At 45.5% G+C, this 16,741-nt stretch overlaps 1 protein-coding gene across 9 annotated transcripts in view; it reads left to right on the top strand.

Annotated features, from left to right (window-relative positions):
- Ppp2r2b (protein phosphatase 2 regulatory subunit Bbeta) overlaps positions 1–16,741 on the top strand; it is a 404,023-nt gene that overhangs the window by 343,504 nt on the left and 43,778 nt on the right. For all 9 annotated transcript variants that reach the window (XM_052742109.1, XM_052742105.1, XM_052742104.1 and 6 more), the window contains one exon: positions 8,009–8,186. In XM_052742109.1, coding sequence (XP_052598069.1) covers positions 8,009–8,186 — 178 coding nt within the window. The remainder of the gene's footprint in view (positions 1–8,008; positions 8,187–16,741) is intronic.

The raw sequence follows: 16,741 nt of genomic DNA, 5'->3' as shown, positions 1-16,741 counted from the left end.
TTTTATGTCTCAGCTATCCTCATCATAAAACTGTGGTGAACTCAGAACAGGGACTGCCATATAATAGATTTGTTATGAATAAAGATTTAAGAAGGAACCTGACTAATCTTTTACAAGATTGACATTTTTAGAGACTCTTAGCTTGCTGGCTGCTGGTGAGGTTGGCATATCTATAAACGTCTGGAGCTCTCTTCCTCTGAATTTTCTGTCTATATCTTTGATTTGTATTTTTATTGAGTTATTTGTTTTATTGCCAATTCTTAGGAACTCATTATATATAACAGATAAAAGCTTTTTCCTGTTTTTATTTGTTCTTTGATACTTTCATATGTGTATATGTTTATGAGGTACGTTGAGACTGCTAAGCCACTATTTCCCCTCAATTCCTCCCAGGCCCTTCCTCCACTCCATGTCCTTTATCATTTTTATATTCCATAAATGAACTCCTTGTGCATTCATAAAAATAATCAGGAAAAGTTTCTTTCAACAGAAAAAAAAAACCCTCTGTTAAGTGATAAGTATATGAAAATTCTTCCCTTTAGCCCCAAATTCATTAGTTCCCAGCTGTGGGTCTACATTGGTTACCTGGTTTGGGGGTTTGGTTTTCAAAATATCAGCCCTTGAGTTCCATTTCCCAGGCATGGTGACTTAACTTTTTGGTGGCAAGGCTCAGACATCAGTTTTAAACAAGAGAGCTTACAGATTTGAGTATGCAATCAGAACCAGGAATCAGATCATTCAACCTTGAAAGGTCATTGAAAGCTAACTCGGTCCTGTGGGACAGGCACCAGTGATCACTGGCACCAACTGCAGGTGGGAGGCAGAACTGACACACCTCAGCTCTAAAGGGCTCTAAAGCTCAGACATATAACAGTCCTGTTTTCAGGGTATTGGCAAGGTATCTTGGTGCACATGCATGCTTTCTTTGTGTAAATGACTTCCCCAGGAGCTTCACTGGCAAGATTTGTCAAGTTAGTGTTGAATTTGTATTTATATCATTGATTCTGTATATTCTAATGTCATAAATAACAAACTATAATATACTGCTACAGGTCTATTATCTTTAGCCCCCAAATATTCATTGGATATTTATCCTAGTAACAAACATCACTGAACGTTATCAGTGCTCTCACCAATAGCCTATGGGAGGCAAAGGCAGCTTCTGTGACTAATCCTCACCAAACTCATCCAAAACGAAGCCACTGCCTCTCCCTCCCCAGCCCTTCCCCAGCTATGTGTGAATTGGAATTGCCTTGCTCTGTAACATTTCAGGATGTTTCCTCCTTCATGTGAAATTACACAATGTGTAACATTGAGGGAAATAACAGAGAAGGCTGTGATCAGGGAAACACGCCTTGAAAGGCAGTGATGCTGGCAGAAAATGGAAATGTCTGGGGGAAAATAGCACAGAACTGGCAGCGACTCGGGCTTCTGCACGAAGTGGTAATTAGATGGCGAGTTTCTCTTCTGAGGGAAAGGTGTTTCTTCTCTCTTCTCTGTACACAGGCTAGAAGTCAGACACTGAGAATGTGAAATTGTTATTCTGTCGTGAAAATCATCTTTGGTACATTGAGTTTTATTCATATAGATGTACATATACATATACATATATCACTGGGCAATTGGTGGGGGGGGGTGTGATCCATACTCTGCCAATAGGAGTTAAATCTCTAAGAAATAAAGATAAAGGAAGATGGATGGATGCATAGATAGATAGATGATAGATAGATAGATAATATGGGGAGATGATAGGTGATGTGTATAGATGCATAGGTATATATAAGTAAGTGTTAGGTATGTGCACATATATATGTGTGTGTTATATATGCTTATGTATGGAAATTGATGCCAGGACTTTGCACATACAGAGCATGTGGGCCCCCACTGATTTCTGTCCCCAGCCCTGAGCTGAACCTTCCGAAGCCTGTTGTAAGCTGATAAGGGTTTTCCTCTGTCTGTTCAGTTTACACTGTATCTCAGAGGGGCTTCCTTAAGAGTTCAGCTTCTCAGTTTCAGAATCATTGGCATTTTAGTCTGGGTAATTCTTTATAATGATCTTGTATACACTGTGCAGCGTTTAGCAACATCCCCAGCTTTTGCTCACTAATGCCAGGAATATCCACTCAGCTACTCCAGAGTCATCTCCAGACCTCATCTAATGACCAAATTGTCCCCATAAAGAGCAGCTGACTTAGGAACTGGGGTGCTCTGGACAGAGTAAGTTTTCACTTCTTTCCAAACAGCTTACCTGATCCCCCTAATCTAAATTGGGAACCTTTTCTTTTTCTCCTTCTCTCATGAAAAGTCAGTGTGGAATGAGTGACAGTCTGTAACAATACACTTGCCTGAGACATGAATGTCTTTTTTTTTTCCTATTGCACTTTCATTTCCACGGTATAATCTATTTTGTTCACGCTGTACACATATTGCCTGGTGCAGTGATTGGCACTTAATAAGTATTTGTCAAATGAAAGGGTATAATTCTGTTATTTAATATCCTGAAGCACAAAGCCTGACTTGGTCCAAAGGGGTTTTATTCTGGAGGCTTATTTCAATCTCTATGACAAAGCCTGTAAAGGAAGAAATTAGGGCCATATTGAGGCTGTTGAAGGGTGTGAGCAGGGGGTCTAAAAATTATATTATTTGGATAGGATTCCTTGGGGGTTTTGGCGGGGTGTTGTTGATTGGCAGTTTCATTCTGGAAACAACAGCTCTGATATGTCATCATAAGCTGAGCCAACCTGTCCCTCCTGCTTCCCCAACCCACCCACCAGTCCACAGAGGAAACAAGGTTTGTGACCAGAGCGAGGCTTGATGCTCTGTCAGTTCTCTGAGGACCAAGAGAGACGTGTCACCCAAAATCAACCTCATCAGAGACAGCATACGAGGCCCTGTGATGCTCCTTTTCGTGTTTAAAAATGAAATTAAGATGCATAATTTTTTAAATGAAAAATGACTGACTGGCATTCTTCCCACCAAAAATGGGGAGTAATTGAATTTGTTAGTGGCTTATTTTATTTGACAGTCTTTGTACATACTCGATCTGGTTTGTTACACTGAATTACCCTTTAATAGTGGGTGCATCACGCCAGATTCTACCCTCCCCACCCAGGTGGGTTGGATAATTGGACAAGCGTCCATATTGTTCAAGGTTTCATTACAATGAGAACAGAGGCTCCTCGGCAGTGTGGGTGGGCTGCTCCTCCCAGTCTCCCGAGCTTCCTCACCCTAACCGTGGCATCTTCTCCAGCCCTCCTCCGCTCATCGCATCCTTTCCAGTTTCACTGTTCTCTGATGCTTTTCGAGTGCCTCAGCCTTGGTGCATTTGCACCTGTGGGTCCCCCTGCCTCATGTCCTTCTAGCATCTGCTCGCATGGCACCCTTCAGAGAAGGCTTCCTGGAAAGGCCATGTCATAAGAGAGAGAGAGAGAGAGAGAGAGAGAGAGAGAGAGAGAGAGAGAGAGAGACAGAGAGAGACTCCACAGAAACAAGGTTGACTGTGTATGCCCTGAGACATGCGTGGTACAGAGAAGAAATCTAATCGTGTTTGTTGGGAGAATAATTAAGTTACTGGTCCAACTCTCAGGAGCATAGACACTCCCCCATAATCTGACTTTTAGTCCATCCTCTGTCAGCATTCTCGCCTTCCTAAGAGCCCTCCACCTCCCTAAGAGATGCAAGGCCCCTTGGGTGATACCTCCTGGGCAGTTCCCACTGAACTCCAGTGTAGCTCAGCATCCCTTCCTTGAGTATCTATGCAGCCTGGTACAGAACCAGGAGATGAGAGAGTCAGGCTGACTACTGAGCCAAGGAGTGCAGGTATATTTGCTCTGCCTGGGGCTAGCTGTGTGACTTTAGATTAATTACTCAACCATTCTGTGCCTCACCTTTCTTGTCTGTCCCTTAGGGAATCGTGAAGATAAGATAATTCACTGGTGACTGGATTAAGTGTTTAAAACATTTCAGGAAGTAGAAAAAGGGGTGCCACTTAATGTGGGTCTGTTCATAAAAGGTCCATCTGAGAGGATGCCACTGGAAAGCAGAATTGAATAGAGTGATTCTCTGTAAGCCTATGACAGGTCAGACTCGGGCTGCTGTTTGTCCTGGGAAAATCAATCAGTGGATATAATAACAGGATGCCAGGTGCCCAGGGAAAATGGGATTGTGTTGATCCCTCTCAGTATCACATACACAAGTGTGTGAGAATACTCACATGCACAATCAACCTCAGGAAGACACTGAACCTGAGCAGAGGAGTTGGAGGGATGCATGCTGCCCTAGAAAGGACACTGCTGTATCCCAGCTTGGGTCACTCTAGGTGCCGTCTCAGCTGCTGCCAGGAAACCTCGGATAAAAGCATCAGCTGAGTTAAGTAGTGCCAGGCCTGGCTGGGCGTTTGCTCATGATTCCAGCATTCAGAGGCTAAGGTAGGCGAGTCACAGGTTCGAGGCCAGCCTGCTCTCTCTGTAACACTGGGCTGCATCCTCCCCTATAGGGTGGCAAATGGAGCCCCTTCCAAGGCTGGCTCCGGAGAAGCTGAATGAGATCATGGCTAGGGTGGAGTTGACACCTGGGGTTCTAAACACCATGGCTGGCTCGTAGCACAGGAAGGCTGCCAGAACAGCACTCTCCACAGAAAGCCCCAACATTGCCTGTCACTCTTGAAATCATGCCCTGCTCGTCTCTCTGCATGGCCCCGGAAGGGACAATCAAACAATGCGAGAATCACGGTCTCTACATGGCTGCCTAGTCCACCCATCTGGGTCCTTCCTGAGCTGCCGAGGGCCCTCCTTATGCGGATATCAAGGGCAGAGGACAAGCCTTTACCTGAATACAAGAGTGATGCAGGGACTCCCTCCACACATACCTGTGCACATATGCATATACCCATGCATGCACACACAGATACACACACGCACACACACACACGCACACGCACACATCCCTTATCTGTGCAAAGCATCAGAGGGCTCCATCCCCAGACACCTGCTCTGAGCCCTTCCCCATTATACAGCCCATCATGGATTGTGTCAGCCTGCATTAGCAACCAGGCTCATCACATTAGGCAGCAGCCCTGGGCTGGCAGCTACCACTCTGAAATGCCTCTTTACCCTGTTGTCACGCTCCCTTCGGCATCGAACACAGCCACAGGAGCAATATGAAGACCCAGTGCAGACGTGGAGGACCAGGTTAGAGGTCAGAGATTTCAAGGAAGCCTGACAGATCCCAGTGACCTGGGCCCTGGTGCCTGCTTGGCACTCAGGCATCTCTGGGGAGCACTGAAAGCCTCCAAGTGTGAGCATCATTATGACCAACTTTAAAAGTGTGGCATGTGTTTCCGAAAACACACAAAATAGATGCCCTGTCCATTTACTATGAAAATCGGTGATGCCTATGGAGGCTCCATATCCACAGCATGATGTGACATCAGTAATGTCTCTCTTCTACAAACCCTCCTGGCTACTTATCCAGGTCACTTATAAAGCAATGGTCAGTTCCCACCCTGTACAATGGTTCCCGCCTGATGTCGATGAGGAAAGAGGCCTCACTTTGTGGTCAGATGGGTCCTGAGATCAAATCCTGTCTGTGCCTTCTCATATCCCAGCTGCCCTGGGACAGTAACTTGGCCCCTGTCGCCTGTGTGTAACCCTACTCTGCGCCATGCCTGTTTTACGGTGGTTGAAAGAATTATCTGGGATTCCATGTGAAGAATGCCTGGCCGGGCACTGATGCTTCAGTAACTGTTTCGGGACCAAGTTCGTGGAGGAAGCTCAGTTTCATCCACTGTGAAACCTCACACAAGCCCTTAGCCGGTGTTCACTCCTGCAGACTTACCTGTCTAAGTCAGACCTCAGCTGCCCACCTCATCTCTACTATACCTCCAGAAAGGTCTGATCAAAACTTGACCTGGATCATGTCTGGCTCATTACAAACACATCCATTCTTCCCACCTTCTTGAGGTAGACAGAGCCCCTTCTTACAGCTCACCCCCAATCTACCCTATCACATTTGCTCTCACAATGGGCTCTATCACCACCCTCACTTCAACCCCATTCCTCCGGCTGGAGCCTGCTTTCTGCCAGCCTGGTGACCTTTACTCATTTTTCATGTCCCCACACACTCACTCATCCTCAGGAAGCCTCTCAAGACCCCGATATATACTATGCCTCCTCCATGGGGCACTGGCTCCATTGTTGTGTGCGGTCATTCACTCCCCACCCCCAGCTACGGCAGTCATATGATGGTGAGGCCGGGGTCCTGTGCTTACCGGGTGAGCCTTTGGGACTTTGTACAATGCTCAGTTAGTGTTGCTAAAAGAGTGAGTGGTCTGGAGAGTGATTGTCTCAATAAATCCCCACGACCATCTTCCAAAGGAAGAGGACAGAGCAGGTTTAGCCAATGACCAGAGCATGGGGCACATCCCAGGCCATCAGTCAATGGTTACTTACTGGCCTCCTGCTCCCCGACATGTGTTGCAAAACCATCATCCCCCATCCCCATCATCCATGCCTGGCATATGAGACCCAAGAGATCAACCCCTCCCTCTCTCCTGGCACCCAGCATCTTATCTGTCTAGATCTCCCTCTATGTTTTCTCAGAGCTGTTCATATGCGCGCGCGCGCGCACACACACACACACACACACACACACACACACACACACACGAGCCTGTGAACAACTCTAAGGTGGAACTGGGAAAACTCTGCCTTCTAGAAGGTGCTGTCAGGTGACTGCCCTTCGGGGAGCCAACCTGCTTTGGGCCACCCCTTCTTGCCACCTGGGGTAATGTTGATTCAGAAGATAGTCTTAATCTACCACCTGCTGTCACATTAGCCAGGGCTCCTCCAAGAGTCTTTGTAAGGCGGGGAGTGGGAGTGTGGGGGGGGAAAGATCCATGTGGCTCTTTGTCTCCCTGTTTCTATTGAAGAGCTGTCCCTGTGCTTTGCTTATTTGGGTTGTTTAGAAGAGTGTGTGTCTTTGTTCACATTTTCCAGAGAGAACTCTCTCTCAGAGGCCTAACTCCCCAGCCTGCCTTGAAGAAAACACTTACTGACTTTTTCTCTACTCAGTCATTCAGTAAACACTTCCTGGACACCTTCTATATTTCAGAAGAGTGACCATATAATTTACCGTCCAAACGGGGGCCAGTTTGAATGTGACACTATGTAATTGGCACTCGAGGACAATAGGTATAAACAAAGATGTGCCCAGGCCAACCAGGATGCAACAAGCCCTCATATACCAATGGTTCATTTGGGGTCACTAGAGTCTTGAGGGATGGAATGCGTTTCTAAAGGTGCCCATAAAGGTTAAGGGTAAAACTAGGAGGGAACCCAGGCCACTAGGGCATGACATGAGGACACAGAAAGATGGGTTGAGGTTGAAGCTAAATGACACATTCCTAAGATTTTCCTACAGTCTCCTTCCTGAGTAAATTTCTCGTTTAACAAAAAAAAAAAAAAAAAAAAAATACATATTAGCAACACTAAATGAACCCAGTAGGTTGGTGCATGTGTGTAAATGTGTGCATATATATTTGTGTGTGTGTTTTTGTGTATGAAGCAATAATAACCAAAGAAGAGGTCATGAATGTGAGAGGAAGTGAAGAGAGCAGGACAGTGGAAACGACGTAAACATAGCCCGCGTGCATAATATTCTCAAAACATGAAAAAGTTTAAATTGAAAACTGTGAAGCAAACAGGCTGGGAGTGAGAGTTTGGAAGACTGTGTTCCCACAATGGAACCCAAGTCCCCTGAAGGGGACTGGAGAAATGTTTCAAGCTGATAAAGATTGAATGTCACCATCACCCTCTCCTCCCACCCCCTGCCACCGCCCCAGTGCCAGGTGTTAACAGCTGAAAGGCCCAGAACGTGGTGAGCATGGCAGCTGGTTTCCGTGACTCTCGGCCTCAGGGTGGGACTTACCCTGTGGCGGTAAGGGCACAGCACGACCCATTTCCTGCCAATGAACACTTCCGTCCTGAGCACTGTGCCTCTCTCATCCTAGGTGCCCGTCCTGAGACCCATGGACCTGATGGTGGAGGCCACCCCACGAAGAGTGTTTGCCAATGCGCACACGTACCACATCAACTCCATATCTGTCAACAGCGACTACGAGACCTACATGTCTGCTGACGACCTGAGGATTAATCTGTGGAACTTTGAGATAACCAATCAGAGTTTTAGTATCCTTTCCTTGCGAGCCAATACAGCCCACTGGTCTGACTCAAGGGTATCCAGGTAGGAGGGGCTTGGGGAGAAAGAGGCAAAAGGGAAGGAACTGTCAAAAAGAAAATGCCTGGCGTCAAGGAAGGACATCCTTACATTGTGGACGGGGCAGTAGGGCGAGCTCTGAAATGTAACCTAAAACCATTTATTCATGTGGTGAATAGTGACGCTAATGCAACTTGACATAATGATCCTAATGCGGCTGAGGATGTCGGTACTTGTCTACAAGACACCAGGTTCGATCCCCAGCACCTCAAACAAAAACTAGAAGCACTCTTATCTTCCACTTAACTAGAATGGGGAAAAGACAAAAAGATTCCTGAGTGTCTGTGAGGTCAGTTCTTGACCTCATTCTACTCATCTTGCATTTAGTGATAAAGGCTGATCTTTGCAGCTGTTCTCGACCTGTGGGTCATGACCGCCAAAGACCATCAGAAAAACATGGATATTTACATTATCATTCATTACAGTAGCAAAACTACAGTTATGAAGTAGCAATGAAAATAATTTTATGGTTGGGGTTCACCACAACATGAGGAACTGTATTAAAGGGTCACAGCATTAGGATGATTGAGACCATTGATCTAGAGTATGGCCACCCAGTCTATCCTAAACCCTGACTCTTAGCTCTAGTTCCAAACTCAGTTCATGGTCTCAGCCCTCAGAGAGTTGGGTACTGGCTCCTAGTCAACCTTAATTCTGCTCTTCCAGACCCACTCATCCATGAGCCATCTGTACTTCCTCTAAAATGAACCTCAGACAGCTGAGATGCCTCCATCCCCATCCCTACCAACACTCACTGACATTGGCTACTGTAGCTAGAATTTTCCTGCCTGGCCCACAGTCAGGACAAATCTCTGTCACCCACCAGTCCCACAGCTGCTCAGACCCAACCAAGTAAACACAGAGACTTATATTGCTTACAAACTGTATGGCCATGCCAGGCTTCTTGCTAACTGTTCTTTTATCTTAAATTAATCCATTTCTATAAATCTATACCTTGCCATGTGGCTTGTGGCTTACCGGCATCTTCACATGCTGCTTGTCATGGCGGCGACTGGCAGTGTCCCGTTCCCCCACCCCACCCCACCCCCGCCTTCCTGTTCTCTCAGTTCTCCTCTCTGTTAGTCCCGTCTATACTTCCCGTCTGGCTACTGGCCAATCAGTGTTTTATTTATTGACCAATCAGCAACACATTTGACATACAGACCATCCCACAGCAGGCCACCATTGTCTCCACCCCCTGTGGCTGCCTGATTCTTCTCCTTCATCACGCATACCCTGCCTGTCAGTTACCATGTGATCTACATGACATCCTGGCTGTGCACCTAACACTCCAGTAACTTTCTAGTGAGCTGAAAAGTCTAGGTTGTTTCCCAGGGTCTAGAAGGTTCCATACCATCTGGGCCCTGACTCCCTCTGACACCTGCCATGTCTCTCTTGCCTTGTCCACTCTGCTTCAGCCATCCTACCATGTTTCTATTCCCAGCTAAGCTTTGTTCTTCCTCTTTTTGCACCTGCTGTCCCCTCTGTCAGGAAATGTGTCCCCAGGGTTCTTGATTCCAGCCTGTCATAGAGTCCGCCCTCACTAGAGACTCTCCCCCTAGTTTCCAAGTGGCTGCCTGCAGCTGTATTCTTCTTGCTGTCTTCGCCATGCTTACTGGGATTTGAAATGTTTTAGTGTGCGCATTTTTAGTTTGTCCCCATGAGAATGTAAATTTTATGAGAGCAGGAGCCCTCAATGGCCCATTGCTGTGTTCCAATGGATTCAACATTCTGTACCTGAAAGCTGCTTCGCACAGCAAGTGTGACATGATTGTCGGTGGTCAGAGTGCAGCCACGGGAGACTCCCCACGATGGAACCTAACTTGGAAATTTAACTTGAAAGGTGTTAAAGCGAAGCTGAGGAAATGGGTTAGTCAGTAAAGGGCTTGCTCAGTAATCATGAGAACCTGAGTTTCATCCCCAGAACTCAGGAAACATAATCCAGATGTGATGCCACCCACTCGGAATACCCGCACTAGGGAGGTAGAGGTAGACTCACTCTCCAGCCATCCTAGCCTATTGGCAAGTTAAGGGCTAGTGGGAGATCTTGTCTTTTTGAGGGGTGGGGTTATCTGAAGAGTAACAGCCACACACCAGCATGCAACTCACATACGTACATGGAAAGGATATTTGTGCAAGGGGTACACAGCTCATTAGCTACCACAGAGACATCCCATAGTCCCCCAGGTTCTTAGGGAAGGTGTCTTTAACCAGGTTCTGGCACTGAGATACATCTGGAGACACTGAGAACTGGCTTTTGGGACTGTGACTGGACATCTACCATTGATCCCAGAACAGACGTGACACACTATATGAGCCTGAAAATAGCTGCCTCTGACTACAGATTTTTCCTGGCAAAGAAACCGCTCATAGGATGAATGTAGATGGCGCTCGCCTTTCCCTCCTCACATCTATTCCAAGAGTCAGAAATCTGCCTGGGCTCAGCCAGCTGTCACTCTGAGAGTATGCTTCCCCAGCCTAGGTGGCAAGTTTTCTGAATTTTGCCTCCAGGCCTTCAAGAGGGAAAGGAACTTTCTCAGGCATTTGGGGAGACAGATGCCTTGGGGAGAATGCAAAGGGGACATATTAATAGTGCCGTTTAGGTTATCTTCTGCAGATGTGTGACAGCCTGCCAGATGCTGGCATACAAATGAGACCTTAGCGCTCACCCTTAACGCTGCCATATGTAAAATAATCACTGTCATCATGTGGGTGATGATAACTGATGTCTATATAGTGCCTTTCAGCCAGACTGCCCCGGGCAGGAAGGTGTGCAAATGAGAGCCTTTTGCCTCTCAGCACTGAAGTGTAGCTACCTCTGGAGGAGGCAGCGGCCCTTTCCCACAACATCCTCATAAAAGTATCAAGAACAGCCCTTGTCTTAAATACCTCCTGTTTAGCATCTTCTTCTGTTATGCCTTTCATCTACCAAAGAGACAGGAGCATGACTTGGGATGCCTGCAAAGCCTGGTGTGGGAACCACTGGGGTGGCAGACAAGATGCTTCGAAGAAATACATGAACTGTTTTCATAATTGTGTGTTAGTGATACTCAGAGGTAGAAAACACGCATCCTGTGAGTTCACAGATGCTAAAAATTCCTCTTAAATTACGAAGTATACATCAAGAACTAACTCGGTAAATAGAAAGGAAGTCTGGTTGGGGAAATGCAGGCACAACACTGATGTCACAGCTCACAGCACAGGATTTAGAGTCTGGAAAGAATAGAGTTCTCTCACCCAGGCCCACCACTTTTCTGACTGTGAACATTCTCACAACATGCCTTTTATTTACCTACACACCCATTCTCCACCTCATCCTCCATAGGGAAGAACTCTACCAAAGAATTGTGAGGTTGTGATACTGACTTTCTCTGTGTGTGTCTCTCTGTGTCTCTCTGTGTGTCTCTGTCTCTCTCTCTGTCTCTCTCTCTCTCTCTCTCTCTCTCACACACACACACACACACACACACACACACACACACACACACACACACTTAGAGAAATGCCTTACTTAGCAAATGATCAATGTTGTTTTTCCATTGGCTTAGTGGCTACACCTGAATCTACTGATATTTGAACCACTGTCTGTAGGCCCTACTACCCCACAGTTAGCACTCTGCTGATCAGGCTGTAGCCTGATAGGATTTCTGGTCCTGCAGGCACTGGCTCTGCCCCTGCCACCAAATGTAGTTGTTAACTAAGTCTCTACCATTCTATTTACCAATAAAGACTTGGAAGTCAGAAAACCTGGAAGTCATTGCTAGGTTAGTAATTTCCTAGAGCAAGTTTTAATAAGCAAAGCTTGCTCTTAACACAGTTTCTTTGGGAACAGGGAGATGCTCAGTGGGTAAGAACATTTGCTGCAGAAACATGAGGACCCAACTTTGAATCCTCAACTTAAAAACTGGGCATGATTTTAACACCTGCTCTGGGGGTAGGGGTGGCAGACACAGGCAGATCCCAAGGGCTTGCTGGCCCACTAGCCCAGCCAAATCAGGAAGCTTTGGGTTCAGTAAGAGAACTTGTCTCAAGGGAACACAACAGAAAGTGATAAATCAGGATACCCAATATCCTTTTCTGGATCCATGTTTATGCATCGGCTTGTCTACCCTGGATACAGAAATGCATGCACAGACACACACATGCATGCATCCTGTTCCCAACATACACACATATGTTATTGTTTCTTTTTTGAAAACCATGTTATACCCAGAATCCTTTGAACTCTTTGTTTGTCGGGGGAGCTAAGAATTCATCAGCCAATTCTTAGTCCAACATGAATTTTATCTTGTAAAAGTGAAGGCACTGGGACCAGGTCTTGTGCCTGGTACTGCACTAAACCTGACGATAGAAAAGAGAAAAAGAAACAAAATTGAATTTTCAGAATGATAGGATACACACATAAGAACACCACTGAGTATTTCACTGTGAACTGAGACAAGCTCTGTAAGAGAAGAGAATTTAATTCTTCAAATGCATTTTTTAAAAACTGGTTTGGGACTGGAGTATAAAGGGAGTTTGCGGAGAAACTGATTGTTGAATTGAGATATTCAAAGGAAGACTATAAGTTCACTTTGGCAAGCAAGTGTGGAGATTATTTGCCTAGTGCACACAAAGGCCCCTGTGGCAGGAGGAATTCCAAGCAGGCTGCCAACCCTGGAGCAAGACTGGAAAGCTTAGGTGAGGTTACTCCTTATATAAGTTGACTCTAGGATGCCTCTAAAAGAAAAAAAAATGGATATTTTTACCTTGCTCCGAGCATCCTTGGAAGGTGGCTTCATTTGTCACCTTGCCCCATCCAGGATGCACATAGCTTCAACTCTGATTTCTAGCATCTAGTACAGCACTTGGCCACACCATGGACAGCTGCCTCCCCTTTGCACTAATGGGTCAAGGCCAGGCAAGCCTGGGGGAAGACATGGAAGCCTGATACACACTTCTCCTTGCTTCTTACGATGTCTTTCATCCCACTCTTGGGAGCAAAGGCACAAATTAATTTTAGGCTGGCATTTCATATGAAATAAGATCACACCTTCCCCTCTTCCTGGTGCTGTGATCAAGCTTCATGCATGCTAGATAATTGCTTTACCAATGGACTGTATCCCTGGCCCTGAAGAGCATCCCTCTGATGACAAACCCAGTGTATAGCCTGCATGTGCTGAGACAGCACCCACCCCCATACTGAAAGCAACGCTAGGTTTCCCCACGCCAGTTGCCTTACTTGTGTAGATGCTACACCCCAATTTCTTTTTTTGTTTTGTTTTATTTTATTTCTTTATTTTATTATTTTATTATTTATTTATTTTTTTCTATTATCAGCTTGATACAGTACAAATTCTTATCCTAATAGTGAAATGTTTCACTGAGGCTTGCCCAGTGATTGAGTAAAACCAAAACTTCTTATAAGCCACAGTCATCCTAGGGTCCCCCCTGCTAGGTAGCGTCCCTGGTTCTGTGGGTTGCAGTCTGATTGTTCTTGGCTTTATATCTAGTATCCACTTATGAGTGAGTACATACAAATCCTTCTGGGTTTGGGTTACCTCACTCAGGATGGTATTTTCTAGTTCCATCCATTTGTCTGCAAATTTCATGCTGTCATTGTTTTTCTCTGCTGAGTAGTACTCCATTGTGTATGTGTACCACATTTTCTTAATCCATTCTTCAGTTGACGGGCATCTAGGTTGTTTCCAGGTTCTGACTATTACAAATAGTGCTGCTATGAATATAGTTGAGCATGTATCTTTGTGGTATGATTGAGCATTCCTTGGGTATATGTCCAAGAGTGGTATGGCTGGGTCTTGAGATAGATCGATTCCCAATTTTCTGAGAAACCGCCATACTGATTTCCACAGTGGTTGTATAAGTTTGCATTCCCACCAACAGTGGAGGAGTGTTCCCTTTGCTCCACATCCTCTCCAACATTGACTGTCATTAGTGTTTTTGGTCATGGCCATTCTGACAGGTGTAAGGTGGTATCTCAGAGTCGTTTTGATTTGCATTTCTCTGATGACTAAGGATGTTGAACATTTCTTTAAATGTCTTTCAGCCATTTGAGATTCTTCTTTTGAGAATTCTCTGTTTAGCTCTTTAGCCCATTTTTTTAATTGGATTGTTCAGTATTTTGATGTCTTGTTTCTTGAGTTCTTTATATACTTTGGAGATCAGTCCTCTGTCAGATGTGGGGTTAGTGAAGGTCTTTTCCCATTCTGTGGGCTGTCTTTTTGTCTTATTGACTGTGTCTTTTGCTCTACAAAAGCTTCGAAGTTTCAAGAGGTCCCATTTATTAATTGTTGTTCTCAGTGTCTGTGCTGCTGGTATTATATTTAGGAAGTGATCTCCTGTGTCAATGCATTCAAGAGTACTTCCTACTTTCTCTACTATTAAGTTCAGTGTAATTGGATTTATGTTGAGGTCTTTGATCCACTTGGACTTGAGTTTTGTGCATGGTGACAGATATGGATCTATTTGTAATCTTTTACATATTGACATCCAGTTATACCAGCACCATTTGTTGAAGACACTTTCTTTTTTCCATTGTATAGTTTTGGCTTCTTTGTCAAAAATCAGGTGTTCATATGTGCGTGGATTAATGTCAAGGTCTTCAATTCAATTCCATTGGTCTGTATGTCGGTTTTTGTACCAGTACCAAGCTGTTTTTATTACTATAGCTCTATAGTAGAGCTTGAGGTCAGGGATGGTGATGCCTCCAGAGGTTGCTTTATTATATAGGATTATTTAGCTATCCTGGGTCTTTTGTTTTTCCATATGAAGTTGAGTATTGTTCTTTCCAAGTCTGTGAATTGTGTTGGGATTTTGATGGGGATTGCATTGAATCTGTAGATTTAAGCCCCAATTTCTAAGGCTAACCAATGATACCTCAAACTCTCCCCTCGGGAGATGAGCCTTTTGGGCCTCCTATAGTTGGGACAGACAAGGGGAGTTGGACCATGTGCATCTCTCTTGGACTTCTTCAGTTCCCACAGAGCAGGGTAGCAGCCTAGACATTGGACTGTGGCTTTACTTTTTGTCATTTTGAGATGGGACCCCCATTTCATAGACCAGTTTAACCTCAAACTGGTGATCCTTCTGCATTGGCCTCCTAAAATTCTAGGGTTACAGGTGTGCACTCCCCACCTGACTCAGGACTGAAGACTGAGGTGTCAGATGCATTAGACCTAAACCCAGTACTGGCTCCCAAATGTGTGTAACCTTGATTGGTCATTTGACATCTCTCTATCCCTCAATTCCATCATCAATTAATAGAAATAATAAGATACCTGTCTCAGGAGGTCATTGCGAGGGTTACATGAGTGACCCTGTGAAGTGCCATGCAGAGCATCTAGTGTAGGGTGAAGGCTCCGTGCATGGCAGCTGTTATTCCAGAGAGCACATTCACAACCCACTTTTCTTCCTGCCATGCTGCCTTGTACTTTTCTCTCCTAAGACAATCAAAGGTTATAGAATTCACATTCCACCAGCCTGGTGACTTCATCCACTGACCTGCAGTGCCTACCATGGGTTTTCTGCTCTTGAAAATGTAAACAAGTTTATAAGAGACCCCACCCCCCAAGTCACAAGAATGAGTCGAGTAAATGCCATAAGCATTGCTGAGCACTTACTGTGCAAACTGAGATGACATGGGGAGTACAGCTCCATCCCTCTGCCACAGTCCTGGAATCTAGTGAGTGAATGGGATGGAGTTCAGTTGGAGAAGTAGAACTGGGGTGAAGAATCTAGAAGATGAGAACTGAGAAGGAATGATTAAAGCACTAGTGATGGGCACATGCCAGTGAATTGGCCTCGTAGGTGGATGGCTGGCCAGGCATGTGCCATGTTCAAGACATGGAGTCAGGGATGGAAAATCACAAGCAGGTAGAATCCCACAGGCATGAATGGAAGGTTGTCCAGGGGCAGCAGTCAGGAGGGAAGACAGAGGAGCCATCAAGAGAAATTGTAGACCTGCCAGCTCTCAAGGAATGTCTGAGCTTCCTCTTAGCAGGTTTCCCATAGCCTGGGCTAGCCTCAAACTTGTTCTGTAGCCAAGGATGACCTTGAGTTTCTGATCCTCCTACCTTTCCCTCCCTGTGCCACCACTCCCAGTTCATGCAGGGCTGGGATCAAGCCCAGGACCTTGTGTGAAGGAGGCAGGCCCTCTCCAAAGTGACCCTATCCTCAAACCAACCCTGAGCTCACTATTAAATGTCCCCCAGCTAGGCCAGGAATAGTGGTGCACACCTTTAATCCCAGCACTTAGGAGGCAGAGGCAGGGGGATCTCTGGGTTTGAGACCAGCCTTATCTACAAAGTAAGTTCTGGGATAGCCAAGACTAAGTAGAAAAACCCTGCCTCAAAAATAAATAAATAGAAGTAAATAGATGCCTTCCAGACAGACCCACCCTACATGGTCTCCTTTTTTATTAACATATTCAACTGACTAGGGATCTTTAGTTTAATCTATAAAATCCCTT

Source organism: Peromyscus californicus, unplaced genomic scaffold (assembly GCF_007827085.1).
Source record: "Peromyscus californicus insignis strain IS unplaced genomic scaffold, ASM782708v3 Scaffold_17__1_contigs__length_78620276, whole genome shotgun sequence".
Lineage (NCBI taxonomy): Eukaryota > Metazoa > Chordata > Mammalia > Rodentia > Cricetidae > Peromyscus > Peromyscus californicus.
The sequence above is the reverse complement of the archived record's forward strand: the minus strand, read 5'-3'. Positions and strand labels throughout refer to the sequence as shown.